The sequence below is a fragment of the Peromyscus eremicus genome, chromosome 8b (assembly GCF_949786415.1).
Source record: "Peromyscus eremicus chromosome 8b, PerEre_H2_v1, whole genome shotgun sequence".
Lineage (NCBI taxonomy): Eukaryota > Metazoa > Chordata > Mammalia > Rodentia > Cricetidae > Peromyscus > Peromyscus eremicus.
In genome coordinates this window covers 8,428,101-8,449,538 of record NC_081424.1, presented here as the reverse complement: position 1 = coordinate 8,449,538, position 21,438 = coordinate 8,428,101, and the positions used below count along the sequence as shown (strand labels likewise).

The 21,438-nt window shown below is 57.3% G+C and overlaps 1 protein-coding gene and 1 pseudogene across 1 annotated transcript; both read left to right on the top strand.

Annotated features, from left to right (window-relative positions):
* Positions 1-793: 793 nt before the first annotated feature.
* Positions 794-15,167, top strand: LOC131918757 (zinc fingers and homeoboxes protein 3-like; the record flags this gene model as incomplete). The annotated part of the gene is given in 8 exon segments (XM_059272959.1): positions 794-1,240; positions 3,408-3,854; positions 6,030-6,476; positions 8,640-9,086; positions 11,251-11,697; positions 13,898-14,141; positions 14,144-14,343; positions 15,156-15,167. Coding segments are annotated over 8 exon segments (2,691 nt in total), but the record flags the coding sequence as incomplete, so codon positions are not given.
* Positions 15,168-16,465: 1,298 nt separating this feature from the next.
* Positions 16,466-21,056, top strand: LOC131918756 (double homeobox protein 4C-like; annotated as a pseudogene).
* Positions 21,057-21,438: the final 382 nt, after the last annotated feature.

Here is a 21,438-nt window from a genome sequence, read left to right as displayed (position 1 = left end):
GTGTGTGTGTGTGTGTGTGTGTTTGTGTGTGTGTGTGTGTGTGTGTTTGTGTGTCCCTGCCAGCCTATCTGAAGCCTTGGTCTGCCTCCCTCCTCATCCTCGTCCTCCTCCTCCTCGTCCTCCTCCTCTTCCTCCTACTCCTCCTTGTCCTCCCCAATCCCCATCGATGTCAATTTCCACACAGGCAGACTCTGCATGGTTTGTTTCTCATGGCACAGTGGGTCAACTTGGGCAGAGAAAGGCCACCCACTGGTTTCAGGCAAAGCAGCCTTAGGGTGGGGCTAATCTGCTTTAGGGTGGGGCTAACCTGCTTTAGGATGGGTTTTAGCAAAATCCATAGTCAGAGTCCTCAGGCAAGAAGTGGAGGGGTCCTGCCTGTGTCTTCCACGGAGAGGTTCTCCAAGGTCCCTTTGGCGAAGGTGGCGTGCTCTGGACCTGTGGAGATCTGGGCTGACCTTCCAGGGAGCAAGCGGGCTGAGGCCCCGGTCCCCAACCCCAACTCCTCCCCCTCCTCCACCAGGTGGGCCTTCAATCCCAGGCTGCTGAGCCAGGCGCCAGAGATCGGGTTAGTGGGCGGGGCCGCCCGCAAGTAGGCAAGCAGAAAAGTCCCAGGGACCAAGCCTGGAGGCACTCACTCCATGCTGGAGCTCTCCTCCTGAGCGGTCCTGCTTAGACTCGCCAGAGGCAGGAGTCCTGGCAAGGCTACCTTGGCCAGATGGAAGATCGCAGCACAAGCAGCAGCAGCAGCAGCAGCAGCAATCTGGGGCACAGCACTGGGGCCCTGGCATCCAGGCGCCAAAGGACTGTTTGGAAAGCCGGGCAGCAGGACGCCCTGCTGGCAGCTTTCGCGGAGAACCCTTACCCAAGTTTCAGGGCCAGGCAGGACCTGGCCAGGGAACTGGGGCTGCCTGAGTCCCGCATCCGCGTGTGGTTCCAGAACCGCCGAAATCGCACCAGGGAGGGGCGGGGCCTCCAAGGCCCCGAGGGGTCGGCGGGACCAAGCGGGCTAGCGTCCCCTCAGCAACGACCCAAAGGGCCTGGTGCCAGGGCACGAGGTGGAAGAAGCAGACCCGCAGAGCGACGCACCAGGCGTCGCACTCGACTCAGCCCGGCACAGTTGAGGATCCTGCTCCAGGCATATGAGGACGAAGCAAGCCCGAAATATGGTGCCATGGTGAAGCTCGCCCAAGAGACCGGTTTGCCTGAGGACACCATCTCCATCTGGTTCCAAAACCGGAGAGCGCGCCACCCTGGCGGTGGCAGGGGCAGAGTTCGAGGTCAAGACTCCCTGGCTTCGCCGCCACCGCCACAGATGCCGCAGCCGCAGCAGCCGCCGCAGCCATCGCCTTCTCCTGCGCCCAATGCCGAGCCTGAAGGACCACCTTGCAGCCCCAGGGAGACGGAGCAGCGTGCCCAAGACGGCCTGTTGCCACCGGCTTCTGCACTAGGCGTGGGCGTCCAGACTTGGAGTCTGCCCTCCCCACCGGCCTCCTTCCCAGTGTCCTCGCCTGCAGCTGCACAGCCCTCGGGACCATGCCAAGACGACCACCGGGAACCCCACCCGGTGGCAATGGACACCTTCACTGTGGACGATGTCGAGCTCATGCTTGACCAACTGCTGCCGCAACTCCAGGCTGACCAGCAGGCCCAGGACACTCTGGATCCCCACGTCCCGTGGGAGGAAATTAACCCAACACTTGAGCTACCTCTGGACCCAGAAGAATACCGGACCCTCCTGCTGGATCTGTTCGCAAACACAGCAAGGCTTCCTTGAACCTCGTGCCCCATTCCTATCATCACTGGACCTGCGTTCAAGTTGACTTCACCAAGCACCTACTACCTGTGTTCCCCAGTGGCGGGCCACGGCCGAGAGCCTGGCAGGAGGAGCGGACAGCACCCAAGCCCAAAAAAGGCCTTCTAAGGCCTCCATGGAACTCAGTACAGAGGAGTCTGTTACACAGTCACCACCATGTCACAGCTTCCAAAACAACACACTCTGCCACAAGCTCTGCTCCACAGCACACTGGAACCTCCCAAAATCTCTTGACTCTTCTTGAAAGACTCAGCTCTGAAGACCTGATAGCACAGACCATCCCCTCACACAGTCCACCCTATGTGCACAGAAAACGAACAACCGATATTTGTGTTTCATGTTCCTTCCTCTTAACCGTCCCCATCCACCACTTTTTTGTTTTTATTGATTTATTGATTGATTTATTTATTTTTATTTATGTATTACTTTTTGTGAGGCAATGTCCTGGAAATCCTTAGGTACACCCATCCCGCCCCCAAACCACAGGGATGCACCTGCTTCTGCCTCCCTAGGTCTGTCATGAAATGCAAGTGCACCTAAGGCAAGCATTCCACTCATGTTCTCCACACACGGACTCCATAGCTCCTCTGCTCTTCACAGTCTCTAGAACCCTGATAGCTGCCATCTGGTGGCCAGTCTTGTAGCTTTTGGAAAACAACTGCTTTGCCTGAAACCAGTGCCTGGCAAAGAGTTCCCGTTTTCTTCCTAGAGTACTGGGGTGGAATGTGTGTGTGTGTGTGTGTGTGTGTGTGTGTGTGTGTGTGTGTGTGTATGTGTGTGTGTGTGTGTGTGTGTGTGTTTGTGTGTGTGTGTTTGTGTGTGTGTGTGTGTGTGTTTGTGTGTCCCTGCCAGCCTATCTGAAGCCTTGGTCTGGCTCCCTCCTCCTCCTCCTCGTCCTCCTCCTCCTCGTCCTCCTCCTCTTCCTCCTACTCCTCCTTGTCCTCCCCAATCCCCGTCGATGTCAATTTCCACACAGGCAGACTCTGCATGGTTTGTTTCTCATGGCACAGTGGGTCAACTTGGGCAGAGAAAGGCCACCCACTGGTTTCAGGCAAAGCAGCCTTAGGGTGGGGCTAATCTGCTTTAGGGTGGGGCTAACCTGCTTTAGGATGGGTTTTAGCAAAATCCATAGTCAGAGTCCTCAGGCAAGAAGTGGAGGGGTCCTGCCTGTGTCTTCCACGGAGAGGTTCTCCAAGGTCCCTTTGGCGAAGGTGGCGTGCTCTGGACCTGTGGAGATCTGGGCTGACCTTCCAGGGAGCAAGCGGGCTGAGGCCCCGGTCCCCAACCCCAACTCCTCCCCCTCCTCCACCCGGTGGGCCTTCAATCCCAGGCTGCTGAGCCAGGCGCCAGAGATCGGGTTAGTGGGCGGGGCCGCCCGCAAGTAGGCAAGCAGAAAAGTCCCAGGGACCACGCCTGGAGGCACTCACTGCATGCTGGAGCTCTCCTCCTGAGCGGTCCTGCTTAGACTCGCCAGAGGCAGGAGTCCTGGCAAGGCTACCTTGGCCAGATGGAAGATCGCAGCAGCAGCAACAGCAGCAGCAGCAGCAGCAGCAGCAGCAATCTGGGGCACAGCACTGGGGCCCTGGCATCCAGGCGCCAAAGGACTGTTTGGAAAGCCGGGCAGCAGGACGCCCTGCTGGCAGCTTTCGCGGAGAACCCTTACCCAAGTTTCAGGGCCAGGCAGGACCTGGCCAGGGAACTGGGGCTGCCTGAGTCCCGCATCCGCGTGTGGTTCCAGAACCGCCGAAATCGCACCAGGGAGGGGCGGGGCCTCCAAGGCCCCGAGGGGTCGGCGGGACCAAGCGGGCTAGCGTCCCCTCAGCAACGACCCAAAGGGCCTGGTGCCAGGGCACGAGGTGGAAGAAGCAGACCCGCAGAGCGACGCACCAGGCGTCGCACTCGACTCAGCCCGGCACAGTTGAGGATCCTGCTCCAGGCATATGAGGACGAAGCAAGCCCGAAATATGGTGCCATGGTGAAGCTCGCCCAAGAGACCGGTTTGCCTGAGGACACCATCTCCATCTGGTTCCCAAACCGGAGAGCGCGCCACCCTGGCGGTGGCAGGGGCAGAGTTCGAGGTCAAGACTCCCTGGCTTCGCCGCCACCGCCACAGATGCCGCAGCCGCAGCAGCCGCCGCAGCCATCGCCTTCTCCTGCGCCCAATGCCGAGCCTGAAGGACCACCTTGCAGCCCCAGGGAGACGGAGCAGCGTGCCCAAGACGGCCTGTTGCCACCGGCTTCTGCACTAGGCGTGGGCGTCCAGACTTGGAGTCTGCCCTCCCCACCGGCCTCCTTCCCAGTGTCCTCGCCTGCAGCTGCACAGCCCTCGGGACCATGCCAAGACGACCACCGGGAACCCCACCCGGTGGCAATGGACACCTTCACTGTGGACGATGTCGAGCTCATGCTTGACCAACTGCTGCCGCAACTCCAGGCTGACCAGCAGGCCCAGGACACTCTGGATCCCCACGTCCCGTGGGAGGAAATTAACCCAACACTTGAGCTACCTCTGGACCCAGAAGAATACCGGACCCTCCTGCTGGATCTGTTCGCAAACACAGCAAGGCTTCCTTGAACCTCGTGCCCCATTCCTATCATCACTGGACCTGCGTTCAAGTTGACTTCACCAAGCACCTACTACCTGTGTTCCCCAGTGGCGGGCCACGGCCGAGAGCCTGGCAGGAGGAGCGGACAGCACCCAAGCCCAAAAAAGGCCTTCTAAGGCCTCCATGGAACTCAGTACAGAGGAGTCTGTTACACAGTCACCACCATGTCACAGCTTCCAAAACAACACACTCTGCCACAAGCTCTGCTCCACAGCACACTGGAACCTCCCAAAATCTCTTGAATCTTCTTGAAAGACTCAGCTCTGAAGACCTGATAGCACAGACCATCCCCTCACACAGTCCACCCTATGTGCACAGAAAACGAACAACCGATATTTGTGTTTCATGTTCCTTCTTACCCGTGCCCCTCCACCACTTTTTTGTTTTTATTGATTTATTGATTGATTTATTTATTTTTATTTATGTATTACTTTTTGTGAGGCAATGTCCTGGAAATCCTTAGGTACACCCATCCCGCCCCCAAACCACAGGGATGCACCTGCTTCTGCCTCCCTAGGTCTGTCATGAAATGCAAGTGCACCTAAGGCAAGCATTCCACTCATGTTCTCCACACACGGACTCCATAGCTCCTCTGCTCTTCACAGTCTCTAGAACCCTGATAGCTGCCATCTGGTGGCCAGTCTTGTAGCTTTTGGAAAACAACTGCTTTGCCTGAAACCAGTGCCTGGCAAAGAGTTCCTGTTTTCTTCCTAGAGTACTGGGGTGGAATGTGTGTGTGTGTGTGTGTGTGTGTGTGTGTGTGTGTGTGTGTGTGTGTGTATGTGTGTGTGTGTGTGTGTGTGTGTTTGTGTGTGTGTGTTTGTGTGTGTATGTGTGTGTGTTTGTGTGTCCCTGCCAGCCTATCTGAAGCCTTGGTCTGGCTCCCTCCTCCTCTTCCTCCTCGTCCTCCTACTCCTCGTCCTCCTCCTCTTCCTCCTACTCCTCCTTGTCCTCCCCAATCCCCATCGATGTCAATTTCCACACAGGCAGACTCTGCATGGTTTGTTTCTCATGGCACAGTGGGTCAACTTGGGCAGAGAAAGGCCACCCACTGGTTTCAGGCAAAGCATCCTTAGGGTGGGGCTAATCTGCTTTAGGGTGGGGCTAACCTGCTTTAGGATGGGTTTTAGCAAAATCCATAGTCAGAGTCCTCAGGCAAGAAGTGGAGGGGTCCTGCCTGTGTCTTCCACGGAGAGGTTCTCCAAGGTCCCTTTGGCGAAGGTGGCGTGCTCTGGACCTGTGGAGATCTGGGCTGACCTTCCAGGGAGCAAGCGGGCTGAGGCCCCGGTCCCCAACCCCAACTCCTCCCCCTCCTCCACCCGGTGGGCCTTCAATCCCAGGCTGCTGAGCCAGGCGCCAGAGATCGGGTTAGTGGGCGGGGCCGCCCGCAAGTAGGCAAGCAGAAAAGTCCCAGGGACCAAGCCTGGAGGCACTCACTCCATGCTGGAGCTCTCCTCCTGAGCGGTCCTGCTTAGACTCGCCAGAGGCAGGAGTTCTGGCAAGGCTACCTTGGCCAGATGGAAGATCGCAGCAGCAGCAACAGCAGCAGCAGCAGCAGCAGCAGCAGCAGCAGCAATCTGGGGGACAGCACTGGGGCCCTGGCATCCAGGCGCCAAAGGACTGTTTGGAAAGCCGGGCAGCAGGACGCCCTGCTGGCAGCTTTCGCGGAGAACCCTTACCCAAGTTTCAGGGCCAGGCAGGACCTGGCCAGGGAACTGGGGCTGCCTGAGTCCCGCATCCGCGTGTGGTTCCAGAACCGCCGAAATCGCACCAGGGAGGGGCGGGGCCTCCAAGGCCCCGAGGGGTCGGCGGGACCAAGCGGGCTAGCGTCCCCTCAGCAACGACCCAAAGGGCCTGGTGCCAGGGCACGAGGTGGAAGAAGCAGACCCGCAGAGCGACGCACCAGGCGTCGCACTCGACTCAGCCCGGCACAGTTGAGGATCCTGCTCCAGGCATATGAGGACGAAGCAAGCCCGAAATATGGTGCCATGGTGAAGCTCGCCCAAGAGACCGGTTTGCCTGAGGACACCATCTCCATCTGGTTCCCAAACCGGAGAGCGCGCCACCCTGGCGGTGGCAGGGGCAGAGTTCGAGGTCAAGACTCCCTGGCTTCGCCGCCACCGCCACAGATGCCGCAGCCGCAGCAGCCGCCGCAGCCATCGCCTTCTCCTGCGCCCAATGCCGAGCCTGAAGGACCACCTTGCAGCCCCAGGGAGACGGAGCAGCGTGCCCAAGACGGCCTGTTGCCACCGGCTTCTGCACTAGGCGTGGGCGTCCAGACTTGGAGTCTGCCCTCCCCACCAGCCTCCTTCCCAGTGTCCTCGCCTGCAGCTGCACAGCCCTTGGGACCATGCCACGACGACGACCCGGAACCCCACCTGGTGGCAATGGACACCTTCACTGTGGACGATGTCGAGCTCATGCTTGACCAACTGCTGCCGCAACTCCAGGCTGACCAGCAGGCCCAGGACACTCTGGATCCCCACGTCCCGTGGGAGGACATTAACCCAACACTTGAGCTACCTCTGGACCCAGAAGAATACCGGACCCTCCTGCTGGATCTGTTCGCAAACACAGCAAGGCTTCCTTGAACCTCGTGCCCCATTCCTATCATCACTGGACCTGCGTTCAAGTTGACTTCACCAAGCACCTACTACCTGTGTTCCCCAGTGGCGGGCCACGGCCGAGAGCCTGGCAGGAGGAGCGGACAGCACCCAAGCCCTAAAAAGGCCTTCTAAGGCCTCCATGGAACTCAGTACAGAGGAGTCTGTTACACAGTCACCACCATGTCACAGCTTCCAAAACAACACACTCTGCCACAAGCTCTGCTCCACAGCACACTGGAACCTCCCAAAATCTCTTGACTCTTCTTGAAAGACTCAGCTCTGAAGACCTGATAGCACAGACCATCCCCTCACACAGTCCACCCTATGTGCACAGAAAACGAACAACCGATATTTGTGTTTCATGTTCCTTTTTCTTACCCGTGCCCCTCCACCACTTTTTTGTTTTTATTGATTTATTGATTGATTTATTTATTTTTATTTATGTATTACTTTTTGTGAGGCAATGTCCTGGAAATCCTTAGGTACACCCATCCCGCCCCCAAACCACAGGGATGCACCTGCTTCTGCCTCCCTAGGTCTGTCATGAAATGCAAGTGCACCTAAGGCAAGCATTCCACTCATGTTCTCCACACACGGACTCCATAGCTCCTCTGCTCTTCACAGTCTCTAGAACCCTGATAGCTGCCATCTGGTGGCCAGTCTTGTAGCTTTTGGAAAACAACTGCTTTGCCTGAAACCAGTGCCTGGCAAAGAGTTCCCGTTTTCTTCCTAGAGTACTGGGGTGGAATGTGTGTGTGTGTGTGTGTGTGTGTGTGTGTGTGTGTGTGTGTGTGTGTGTGTGTGTGTGTGTGTTTGTGTGTGTGTGTGTTTGTGTGTGTGTGTGTGTGTGTGTGTTTGTGTGTCCCTGACAGCCTATCTGAAGCCTTGGTCTGGCTCCCTCCTCCTCCTCCTCCTCGTCCTCCTCCTCCTCGTCCTCCTCCTCTTCCTCCTACTCCTCCTTGTCCTCCCCAATCCCCGTCGATGTCAATTTCCACACAGGCAGACTCTGCATGGTTTGTTTCTCATGGCACAGTGGGTCAACTTGGGCAGAGAAAGGCCACCCACTGGTTTCAGGCAAAGCATCCTTAGGGTGGGGCTAATCTGCTTTAGGGTGGGGCTAACCTGCTTTAGGATGGGTTTTAGCAAAATCCATAGTCAGAGTCCTCAGGCAAGAAGTGGAGGGGTCCTGCCTGTGTCTTCCACGGAGAGGTTCTCCAAGGTCCCTTTGGCGAAGGTGGCGTGCTCTGGACCTGTGGAGATCTGGGCTGACCTTCCAGGGAGCAAGCGGGCTGAGGCCCCGGTCCCCAACCCCAACTCCTCCCCCTCCTCCACCCGGTGGGCCTTCAATCCCAGGCTGCTGAGCCAGGCGCCAGAGATCGGGTTAGTGGGCGGGGCCGCCCGCAAGTAGGCAAGCAGAAAAGTCCCAGGGACCAAGCCTGGAGGCACTCACTCCATGCTGGAGCTCTCCTCCTGAGCGGTCCTGCTTAGACTCGCCAGAGGCAGGAGTCCTGGCAAGGCTACCTTGGCCAGATGGAAGATCGCAGCAGCAGCAACAGCAGCAGCAGCAGCAGCAGCAGCAATCTGGGGCACAGCACTGGGGCCCTGGCATCCAGGCGCCAAAGGACTGTTTGGAAAGCCGGGCAGCAGGACGCCCTGCTGGCAGCTTTCGCGGAGAACCCTTACCCAAGTTTCAGGGCCAGGCAGGACCTGGCCAGGGAACTGGGGCTGCCTGAGTCCCGCATCCGCGTGTGGTTCCAGAACCGCCGAAATCGCACCAGGGAGGGGCGGGGCCTCCAAGGCCCCGAGGGGTCGGCGGGACCAAGCGGGCTAGCGTCCCCTCAGCAACGACCCAAAGGGCCTGGTGCCAGGGCACGAGGTGGAAGAAGCAGACCCGCAGAGCGACGCACCAGGCGTCGCACTCGACTCAGCCCGGCACAGTTGAGGATCCTGCTCCAGGCATATGAGGACAAAGCAAGCCCGAAATATGGTGCCATGGTGAAGCTCGCCCAAGAGACCGGTTTGCCTGAGGACACCATCTCCATCTGGTTCCCAAACCGGAGAGCGCGCCACCCTGGCGGTGGCAGGGGCAGAGTTCGAGGTCAAGACTCCCTGGCTTCGCCGCCACCGCCACAGATGCCGCAGCCGCAGCAGCCGCCGCAGCCATCGCCTTCTCCTGCGCCCAATGCCGAGCCTGAAGGACCACCTTGCAGCCCCAGGGAGACGGAGCAGCGTGCCCAAGACGGCCTGTTGCCACCGGCTTCTGCACTAGGCGTGGGCGTCCAGACTTGGAGTCTGCCCTCCCCACCGGCCTCCTTCCCAGTGTCCTCGCCTGCAGCTGCACAGCCCTTGGGACCATGCCACGACGACGACCGGGAACCCCACCCGGTGGCAATGGACACCTTCACTGTGGACGATGTCGAGCTCATGCTTGACCAACTGCTGCCGCAACTCCAGGCTGACCAGCAGGCCCAGGACACTCTGGATCCCCACGTCCCGTGGGAGGACATTAACCCAACACTTGAGCTACCTCTGGACCCAGAAGAATACCGGACCCTCCTGCTGGATCTGTTCGCAAACACAGCAAGGCTTCCTTGAACCTCGTGCCCCATTCCTATCATCACTGGACCTGCGTTCAAGTTGACTTCACCAAGCACCTACTACCTGTGTTCCCCAGTGGCGGGCCACGGCCGAGAGCCTGGCAGGAGGAGCGGACAGCACCCAAGCCCAAAAAAGGCCTTCTAAGGCCTCCATGGAACTCAGTACAGAGGAGTCTGTTACACAGTCACCACCATGTCACAGCTTCCAAAACAACACACTCTGCCACAAGCTCTGCTCCACAGCACACTGGAACCTCCCAAAATCTCTTGAATCTTCTTGAAAGACTCAGCTCTGAAGACCTGATAGCACAGACCATCCCCTCACACAGTCCACCCTATGTGCACAGAAAACGAACAACCGATATTTGTGTTTCATGTTCCTTCTTCTTACCCGTGCCCCTCCACCACTTTTTTGTTTTTATTGATTTATTGATTGATTTATTTATTTTTATTTATGTATTACTTTTTGTGAGGCAATGTCCTGGAAATCCTTAGGTACACCCATCCCGCCCCCAAACCACAGGGATGCACCTGCTTCTGCCTCCCTAGGTCTGTCATGAAATGCAAGTGCACCTAAGGCAAGCATTCCACTCATGTTCTCCACACACGGACTCCATAGCTCCTCTGCTCTTCACAGTCTCTAGAACCCTGATAGCTGCCATCTGGTGGCCAGTCTTGTAGCTTTTGGAAAACAACTGCTTTGCCTGAAACCAGTGCCTGGCAAAGAGTTCCCGTTTTCTTCCTAGAGTACTGGGGTGGAATGTGTGTGTGTGTGTGTGTGTGTGTGTGTGTGTGTGTGTGTGTGTATGTGTGTGTGTGTGTGTGTGTGTTTGTGTGTGTGTGTTTGTGTGTGTATGTGTGTGTGTTTGTGTGTCCCTGCCAGCCTATCTGAAGCCTTGGTCTGGCTCCCTCCTCCTCCTCCTCCTCGTCCTCCTACTCCTCGTCCTCCTCCTCTTCCTCCTACTCCTCCTTGTCCTCCCCAATCCCCATCGATGTCAATTTCCACACAGGCAGACTCTGCATGGTTTGTTTCTCATGGCACAGTGGGTCAACTTGGGCAGAGAAAGGCCACCCACTGGTTTCAGGCAAAGCAGCCTTAGGGTGGGGCTAATCTGCTTTAGGGTGGGGCTAACCTGCTTTAGGATGGGTTTTAGCAAAATCCATAGTCAGAGTCCTCAGGCAAGAAGTGGAGGGGTCCTGCCTGTGTCTTCCACGGAGAGGTTCTCCAAGGTCCCTTTGGCGAAGGTGGCGTGCTCTGGACCTGTGGAGATCTGGGCTGACCTTCCAGGGAGCAAGCGGGCTGAGGCCCCGGTCCCCAACCCCAACTCCTCCCCCTCCTCCACCCGGTGGGCCTTCAATCCCAGGCTGCTGAGCCAGGCGCCAGAGATTGGGTTAGTGGGCGGGGCCGCCGGCAAGTAGGCAAGCATAAAAGTCCCAGGGACCAAGCCTGGAGGCACTCACTCCATGCTGGAGCTCTCCTCCTGAGCGGTCCTGCTTAGACTCGCCAGAGGCAGGAGTCCTGGCAAGGCTACCTTGGCCAGATGGAAGATCGCAGCAGCAGCAACAGCAGCAGCAGCAGCAGCAGCAGCAGCAATCTGGGGCACAGCACTGGGGCCCTGGCATCCAGGCGCCAAAGGACTGTTTGGAAAGCCGGGCAGCAGGACGCCCTGCTGGCAGCTTTCGCGGAGAACCCTTACCCAAGTTTCAGGGCCAGGCAGGACCTGGCCAGGGAACTGGGGCTGCCTGAGTCCCGCATCCGCGTGTGGTTCCAGAACCGCCGAAATCGCACCAGGGAGGGGCGGGGCCTCCAAGGCCCCGAGGGGTCGGCGGGACCAAGCGGGCTAGCGTCCCCTCAGCAACGACCCAAAGGGCCTGGTGCCAGGGCACGAGGTGGAAGAAGCAGACCCGCAGAGCGACGCACCAGGCGTCGCACTCGACTCAGCCCGGCACAGTTGAGGATCCTGCTCCAGGCATATGAGGACAAAGCAAGCCCGAAATATGGTGCCATGGTGAAGCTCGCCCAAGAGACCGGTTTGCCTGAGGACACCATCTCCATCTGGTTCCAAAACCGGAGAGCGCGCCACCCTGGCGGTGGCAGGGGCAGAGTTCGAGGTCAAGACTCCCTGGCTTCGCCGCCACCGCCACAGATGCCGCAGCCGCAGCAGCCGCCGCAGCCATCGCCTTCTCCTGCGCCCAATGCCGAGCCTGAAGGACCACCTTGCAGCCCCAGGGAGACGGAGCAGCGTGCCCAAGACGGCCTGTTGCCACCGGCTTCTGCACTAGGCGTGGGCGTCCAGACTTGGAGTCTGCCCTCCCCACCGGCCTCCTTCCCAGTGTCCTCGCCTGCAGCTGCACAGCCCTCGGGACCATGCCACGACGACCACCGGGAACCCCACCCGGTGGCAATGGACACCTTCACTGTGGACGATGTCGAGCTCATGCTTGACCAACTGCTGCCGCAACTCCAGGCTGACCAGCAGGCCCAGGACACTCTGGATCCCCACGTCCCGTGGGAGGACATTAACCCAACACTTGAGCTACCTCTGGACCCAGAAGAATACCGGACCCTCCTGCTGGATCTGTTCGCAAACACAGCAAGGCTTCCTTGAACCTCGTGCCCCATTCCTATCATCACTGGACCTGCGTTCAAGTTGACTTCACCAAGCACCTACTACCTGTGTTCCCCAGTGGCGGGCCACGGCCGAGAGCCTGGCAGGAGGAGCGGACAGCACCCAAGCCCAAAAAAGGCCTTCTAAGGCCTCCATGGAACTCAGTACAGAGGAGTCTGTTACACAGTCACCACCATGTCACAGCTTCCAAAACAACACACTCTGCCACAAGCTCTGCTCCACAGCACACTGGAACCTCCCAAAATCTCTTGACTCTTCTTGAAAGACTCAGCTCTGAAGACCTGATAGCACAGACCATCCCCTCACACAGTCCACCCTATGTGCACAGAAAACGAACAACCGATATTTGTGTTTCATGTTCCTTCCTCTTACCCGTCCCCCTCCACCACTTTTTTGTTTTTATTGATTTATTGATTTATTTATTTATTTTTATTTATGTATTACTTTTTGTGAGGCAATGTCCTGGAAATCCTTAGGTACACCCACCCCGCCCCCAAACCACAGGGATGCACCTGCTCCTGCCTCCCTAGGTCTGTCATGAAATGCAAGTGCACCTAAGGCAAGCATTCCACTCATGTTCTCCACACACGGACTCCATAGCTCCTCTGCTCTTCACAGTCTCTAGAACCCTGATAGCTGCCATCTGGTGGCCAGTCTTGTAGCTTTTGGAAAACAACTGCTTTGCCTGAAACCAGTGCCTGGCAAAGAGTTCCCGTTTTCTTCCTAGAGTACTGGGGTGGAATGTGTGTGTGTGTGTGTGTGTGTGTGTGTGTGTGTGTGTGTGTGTGTGTGTGTGTTTGTGTGTGTGTGTGTGTTTGTGGTTGTGTGTTTGTGTGTGTGTGTGTGTTTGTGTGTTCGTGTGTGTGTGTGTTTGTGTGTCCCTGCCAGCCTATCTGAAGCCTTGGTCTGGCTCCCTCCTCCTCCTCGTCCTCCTCATCCTTGTCCTCCTCCTCTTCCTCCTAGTCCTCCTTGTCCTCCCCAATCCCCATCGATGTCAATTTCCACACAGGCAGACTCTGCATGGTTTGTTTCTCATGGCACCGTGGGTCAACTTGGGCAGAGAAAGGCCACCCACTGGTTTCAGGCAAAGCAGCCTTAGGGTGGGGCTAAACTGCTTTAGGGTAGGGTCAACCTGCTTTAGGGTGGGGCTAACCTGCTTTAGGATGGGTTTTAGCAAAATCCATAGTCAGAGTCCTCAGGCAAGAAGTGGAGGGGTCCTGCCTGTGTCTTCCACGGAGAGGTTCTCCAAGGTCCCTTTGGCGAAGGTGGCGTGCTCTGGACCTGTGGAGATCTGGGCTGACCTTCCAGGGAGCAAGCGGGCTGAGGCCCCGGTCCCCAACCCCAACTCCTCCCCCTCCTCCACCCGGTGGGCCTTCAATCCCAGGCTGCTGAGCCAGGCGCCAGAGATTGGGTTAGTGGGCGGGGCCGCCCGCAAGTAGGCAAGCAGAAAAGTCCCAGGGACCAAGCCTGGAGGCACTCACTCCATGCTGGAGCTCTCCTCCTGAGCGGTCCTGCTTAGACTCGCCAGAGGCAGGAGTCCTGGCAAGGCTACCTTGGCCAGATGGAAGATCGCAGCAGCAACAGCAGCAGCAGCAGCAGCAGCAGCAGCAATCTGGGGCACAGCACTGGGGCCCTGGCATCCAGGCGCCAAAGGACTGTTTGGAAAGCCGGGCAGCAGGACGCCCTGCTGGCAGCTTTCGCGGAGAACCCTTACCCAAGTTTCAGGGCCAGGCAGGATCTCGCCAGGGAACTGGGGCTGCCTGAGTCCTGCATCCGCGTGTGGTTCCAGAACCGCTGAAATCGCACCAGGGAGGTGCGAGGCCTCCAAGGCCCCGAGGGGTCGGCGGGACCAAGCGGGCTAGCGTCCCCTCAGCAGCGACCCAAAGGCCTGGTGCCAGGGCACGAGGTGGAAGAAGCAGACCCGCGGAGCAACGCACCAGGCGTCGCACTCGACTCAGCCCGGCACAGTTGAGGATCCTGCTCCAGGCATATGAGGACGAAGCAAGCCCGAAATATGGTGCCATGGTGAAGCTCGCCCAAGAGACCGGTTTGTCTGAAGACACCATCTCCATCTGGCTCCAAAACCGGAGAGCGCGCCACCCTGGCGGTGGCAGGGGCAGAGTTCGAGGTCAAGACTCCCTGGTTTCGCCGCCGCCACCGCTGCCACCATTGCCTTCTCCTGCGCCCAATGCCGAGCCTGAAGGACCACCTTGCAGCCCCAGGGAGACGGAGCAGCATGCCCAAGATGGCCTGTTTGCCACCGGCTTCTGCACTAGGCATGGGCGTCCAGACTTTGTGTCTGCACTCCCCAATGGCCTCCTTCCCAATGTCCTCGCCTGCAGCTGCACAGCCCTCGGGACCATGCCAAGAGGACAACGACCACGACGACGACCGGGAACCCCACCCGGTGGCAATGGACACCTTCACTGTGGACGATGTCGAGCTCATGCTTGACCAACTGCTGCCGCAACTCCAGGCTGACCAGCAGGCCCAGGACACTCTGGATCCCCACGTCCCGTGGGAGGACATTAACCCAACACTTGAGCTACCTCTGGACCCAGAAGAATACCGGACCCTCCTGCTGGATCTGTTCGCAAACACAGCAAGGCTTCCTTGAACCTCGTGCCCCATTCCTATCATCACTGGACCTGCGTTCAAGTTGACTTCACCAAGCACCTACTACCTGTGTTCCCCAGTGGCGGGCCACGGCCGAGAGCCTGGCAGGAGGAGCGGACAGCACCCAAGCCCAAAAAAGGCCTTCTAAGGCCTCCATGGAACTCAGTACAGAGGAGTCTGTTACACAGTCACCACCATGTCACAGCTTCCAAAACAACACACTCTGCCACAAGCTCTGCTCCACAGCACACTGGAACCTCCCAAATTCTCTTGAATCTTCTTGAAAGACTCAGCTCTGAAGACCTGATAGCACAGACCATCCCCTCACACAGTCCACCCTATGTGCACAGAAAACGAACAACCGATATTTGTGTTTCATGTTCCTTCTTCTTACCGGTGCCCCTCCACCACTTTTTTGTTTTTATTGATTTATTGATTGATTTATTTATTTTTATTTATGTATTACTTTTTGTGAGGCAATGTCCTGGAAATCCTTAGGTACACCCATCCCGCCCCCAAACCACAGGGATGCACCTGCTTCTGCCTCCCTAGGTCTGTCATGAAATGCAAGTGCACCTAAGGCAAGCATTCCACTCATGTTCTCCACACACGGACTCCATAGCTCCTCTGCTCTTCACAGTCTCTAGAACCCTGATAGCTGCCATCTGGTGGCCAGTCTTGTAGCTTTTGGAAAACAACTGCTTTGCCTGAAACCAGTGCCTGGCAAAGAGTTCCCGTTTTCTTCCTAGAGTACTGGGGTGGAATGTGTGTGTGTGTGTGTGTGTGTGTGTGTGTGTGTGTGTTTGTGTGTGTGTGTGTTTGTGTGTGTGTGTGTGTGTGTTTGTGTGTCCCTGCCAGCCTATCTGAAGCCTTGGTCTGCCTCCCTCCTCATCCTCGTCCTCCTCCTCCTCGTCCTCCTCCTCTTCCTCCTACTCCTCCTTGTCCTCCCCAATCCCCGTCGATGTCAATTTCCACACAGGCAGACTCTGCATGGTTTGTTTCTCATGGCACAGTGGGTCAACTTGGGCAGAGAAAGGCCACCCACTGGTTTCAGGCAAAGCAGCCTTAGGGTGGGGCTAATCTGCTTTAGGGTGGGGCTAACCTGCTTTAGGATGGGTTTTAGCAAAATCCATAGTCAGAGTCCTCAGGCAAGAAGTGGAGGGGTCCTGCCTGTGTCTTCCACGGAGAGGTTCTCCAAGGTCCCTTTGGCGAAGGTGGCGTGCTCTGGACCTGTGGAGATCTGGGCTGACCTTCCAGGGAGCAAGCGGGCTGAGGCCCCGGTCCCCAACCCCAACTCCTCCCCCTCCTCCACCCGGTGGGCCTTCAATCCCAGGCTGCTGAGCCAGGCGCCAGAGATCGGGTTAGTGGGCGGGGCCGCCCGCAAGTAGGCAAGCAGAAAAGTCCCAGGGACCAAGCCTGGAGGCACTCACTCCATGCTGGAGCTCTCCTCCTGAGCGGTCCTGCTTAGACTCGCCAGAGGCAGGAGTCCTGGCAAGGCTACCTTGGCCAGATGGAAGATCGCAGCAGCAGCAACAGCAGCAGCAGCAGCAGCAGCAGCAGCAATCTGGGGCACAGCACTGGGGCCCTGGCATCCAGGCGCCAAAGGACTGTTTGGAAAGCCGGGCAGCAGGACGCCCTGCTGGCAGCTTTCGCGGAGAACCCTTACCCAAGTTTCAGGGCCAGGCAGGACCTGGCCAGGGAACTGGGGCTGCCTGAGTCCCGCATCCGCGTGTGGTTCCAGAACCGCCGAAATCGCACCAGGGAGGGGCGGGGCCTCCAAGGCCCCGAGGGGTCGGCGGGACCAAGCGGGCTAGCGTCCCCTCAGCAACGACCCAAAGGGCCTGGTGCCAGGGCACGAGGTGGAAGAAGCAGACCCGCAGAGCGACGCACCAGGCGTCGCACTCGACTCAGCCCGGCACAGTTGAGGATCCTGCTCCAGGCATATGAGGACGAAGCAAGCCCGAAATATGGTGCCATGGTGAAGCTCGCCCAAGAGACCGGTTTACCTGAGGACACCATCTCCATCTGGTTCCAAAACCGGAGAGCGCGCCACCCTGGCGGTGGCAGGGGCAGAGTTCGAGGTCAAGACTCCCTGGCTTCGCCGCCACCGCCACAGATGCCGCAGCCGCAGCAGCCGCCGCAGCCATCGCCTTCTCCTGCGCCCAATGCCGAGCCTGAAGGACCACCTTGCAGCCCCAGGGAGACGGAGCAGCGTGCCCAAGACGGCCTGTTGCCACCGGCTTCTGCACTAGGCGTGGGCGTCCAGACTTGGAGTCTGCCCTCCCCACCAGCCTCCTTCCCAGTGTCCTCGCCTGCAGCTGCACAGCCCTCGGGACCATGCCACGACGACGACCGGGAACCCCACCCGGTGGCAATGGACACCTTCACTGTGGACGATGTCGAGCTCATGCTTGACCAACTGCTGCCGCAACTCCAGGCTGACCAGCAGGCCCAGGACACTCTGGATCCCCACGTCCCGTGGGAGGACATTAACCCAACACTTGAGCTACCTCTGGACCCAGAAGAATACCGGACCCTCCTGCTGGATCTGTTCGCAAACACAGCAAGGCTTCCTTGAACCTCGTGCCCCATTCCTATCATCACTGGACCTGCGTTCAAGTTGACTTCACCAAGCACCTACTACCTGTGTTCCCCAGTGGCGGGCCACGGCCGAGAGCCTGGCAGGAGGAGCGGACAGCACCCAAGCCCAAAAAAGGCCTTCTAAGGCCTCCATGGAACTCAGTACAGAGGAGTCTGTTACACAGTCACCACCATGTCACAGCTTCCAAAACAACACACTCTGCCACAAGCTCTGCTCCACAGCACACTGGAACCTCCCAAAATCTCTTGAATCTTCTTGAAAGACTCAGCTCTGAAGACCTGATAGCACAGACCATCCCCTCACACAGTCCACCCTATGTGCACAGAAAACGAACAACCGATATTTGTGTTTCATGTTCCTTCTTCTTACCGGTGCCCCTCCACCACTTTTTTGTTTTTATTGATTTATTGATTGATTTATTTATTTTTATTTATGTATTACTTTTTGTGAGGCAATGTCCTGGAAATCCTTAGGTACACCCATCCCGCCCCCAAACCACAGGGATGCACCTGCTTCTGCCTCCCTAGGTCTGTCATGAAATGCAAGTGCACCTAAGGCAAGCATTCCACTCATGTTCTCCACACACGGACTCCATAGCTCCTCTGCTCTTCACAGTCTCTAGAACCCTGATAGCTGCCATCTGGTGGCCAGTCTTGTAGCTTTTGGAAAACAACTGCTTTGCCTGAAACCAGTGCCTGGCAAAGAGTTCCCGTTTTCTTCCTAGAGTACTGGGGTGGAATGTGTGTGTGTGTGTGTGTGTGTGTGTGTGTGTGTGTGTGTGTGTGTTTGTGTGTGTGTGTGTTTGTGTGTGTGTGTGTGTGTGTGTGTGTTTGTGTGTCCCTGCCAGCCTATCTGAAGCCTTGGTCTGGCTCCCTCCTCCTCCTCCTCGTCCTCCTCCTCCTCGTCCTCCTCCTCTTCCTCCTACTCCTCCTTGTCCTCCCCAATCCCCGTCGATGTCAATTTCCACACAGGCAGACTCTGCATGGTTTGTTTCTCATGGCACAGTGGGTCAACTTGGGCAGAGAAAGGCCACCCACTGGTTTCAGGCAAAGCAGCCTTAGGGTGGGGCTAATCTGCTTTAGGGTGGGGCTAACCTGCTTTAGGATGGGTTTTAGCAAAATCCATAGTCAGAGTCCTCAGGCAAGAAGTGGAGGGGTCCTGCCTGTGTCTTCCACGGAGAGGTTCTCCAAGGTCCCTTTGGCGAAGGTGGCGTGCTCTGGACCCGTGGAGATCTGGGCTGACCTTCCAGGGAGCAAGCGGGCTGAGGCCCCGGTCCCCAACCCCAACTCCTCCCCCTCCTCCACCTGGTGGGCCTTCAATCCCAGGCAACTGAGCCAGGCGCCAGAGATTGGGTTAGTGGGCGGGGCCGCCCGCAAGTAGGCAAGCATAAAAGTCCCAGGGACCAAGCCTGGAGGCACTCACTCCATGCTGGAGCTCTCCTCCTGAGCGGTCCTGCTTAGACTCGCCAGAGGCAGGAGTCCTGGCAAGGCTACCTTGGCCAGATGGAAGATCGCAGCAGCAGCAGCAGCAGCAGCAGCAGCAGCAGCAGCAGCAATCTGGGGCACAGCACTGGGGCCCTGGCATCCAGGCGCCAAAGGACTGTTTGGAAAGCCGGGCAGCAGGACGCCCTGCTGGCAGCTTTCGCGGAGAACCCTTACCCAAGTTTCAGGGCCAGGCAGGACCTGGCCAGGGAACTGGGGCTGCTTGAGTCCCGCATCTGCGTGTGGTTCCAGAACCGCTGAAATCGCACCAGGGAGGTGCGAGGCCTCCAAGGCCCCGAGGGGTCGGCGGGACCCAGCGGGCTAGCGTCCCCTCAGCAGCGAGCCAAAGGGCCTGGTGCCAGGGCACGAGGTGGAAGAAGCAGACCCGCGGAGCGACGCACCAGGCGTCGCACTCGACTCAGCCCGGCACAGTTGAGGATCCTGCTCCAGGCATATGAGGACGAAGCAAGCCCGAAATATGGTGCCAGGGTGAAGCTCGCCCAAGAGACCGGTTTGTCTGAAGACACCATCTCCATCTGGTTCCAAAACCGGAGAGCGCGCCACCCTGGCGGTGGCAGGGGCAGAGTTTGAGGTCAAGTCTCCCTGGCTTCGCCGCCTCTGCCGCCGCCGCAGCTGCCGCCATTGCCTTCTCCTGCGCCCAATGCCGAGCCTGAAGGACCACCTTGCAGCCCCAGGGAGACGGAGCAGCATGCCCAAGACAGCCTGTTGCCACCGGCTTCTGCACTAGGCATGGGCGTCCAGACTTGGTGTCTGCCCTCCCCAATGGCCTCCTTCCCAATGTCCTCGCCTGCAGCTGCACAGCCCTCGGGACCATGCCAAGAGGAGGACGACCACGACGACGACTGGGAAGCCCACCATGTCGCAAGGGACATCTTCACTGTGGACGATGTCGAGCTCATGCTTGACCAACTGCTGCCGCAACTCCAGGCTGACCAGCAGGCCCAGGACACTCTGGATCCCCACGTCCCGTTGGAGGACATTAACCCAACCCTTGAGCTCCCTCTGGACTAAGAAGAATACCGGACCCTCCTGCTGGATCTGTTCGCAAACACAGCAAGGCTTCCTTGAACCTCGTGCCCCATTCCTATCATCACTGGACCTGCGTTCAAGTTGACTTCACCAAGCACCTACTACCTGTGTTCCCCAGTGGCGGGCCACGGCCGAGAGCCTGGCAGGAGGAGCGGACAGCACCCAAGCCCAAAAAAGGCCTTCTAAGGCCTCCATGGAACTCAGTACAGAGGAGTCTGTTACACAGTCACCACCATGTCACAGCTTCCAAAACAACACACTCTGCCACAAGCTCTGCTCCACAGCACTCTGGAACCTCCCAAAATCTCTTGACTCTTCTTGAAAGACTCAGCTCTGAAGACCTGATAGCACAGACCATCCCCTCACACAGTCCACCCTATGTGCACAGAAAACACACAACCGATATTTGTGTTTCATGTTCCTTCCTCTTACCTGTGCCCCTCCACCACTTTTTTGTTTTTATTTATTATTTATTTTTATTTATTTATATATTACTTTTTGTGAGGCAATGTCTTGGATATCCTTAGGTACACCCATCCTGCCCCCAAACCACAGGGATGCACCTGCTTCTGCCTCCCTAGGTCTCCCATGAAATGCAAGTGCACCTAAGGCAAGCATTCCACTCATGTTATCCACACACGGACCCGGAAGCTCCTGTGATATTCTAGCTCTGCTAAAAATACTTCTTCAGAGGGGACTGAGCAAAACTCAGCTGTAGTGGTTTTCCAGAATTGGAGCTAAAATTGTATATTCTGCGGGAGACCATCCCCTACCATAACAGCAATATCTTGACTTTCCCAAAGAATCAGGATAACCTTCCCTCCTGAAGCAGTTCCAGGCCTGACTCTCCTGGGAAGTCAGATAATTTTCTCTTTCAGCGTTGGGCTTCTTCTTTGGAGTTGTAGCCATCAGAACTCTGCCTAACAGCTCCAGGTGTCTGGGACACCTTCAGTGCAGAGGTTTTATTTTGATTACCTCAAGGCGTTTGGGATACCTTGCCCTCCAGGGCTGAACTGTCTGTCTCCTTGCAGTTCCAGACATCAGAGATGTGCTAAGCAGCCCAAGATGTTGCCTGACTACTCAGGTATTCAGGACAACAAACCCACAGAGTTGCAAAACTCACTTTTTGCAACCTATTTACCTATAGAAGGTAGGCATTTTATTCTGCGATGTTGTATATTGTCAAGCTGTGCTCTTGTCCCCAGTGAAAGAAAGAATTCTACTTTACAAATAACCTTTCAAAATTAATTATCATTAGGGTTTTCTGCTAAGGCTTAGGCAGTGTTCAAAACAATCATTGATAGATCAATACAGTGTCCATTTATAGCAGTGTATTCAGAAACAGAAAAATACTACAACATATTTATATCTTGTTGTTTATGATTTTGAAGCAGAAACATTGAAGAGAAGCACATTGTTTCTCCTCAAAACAATTAA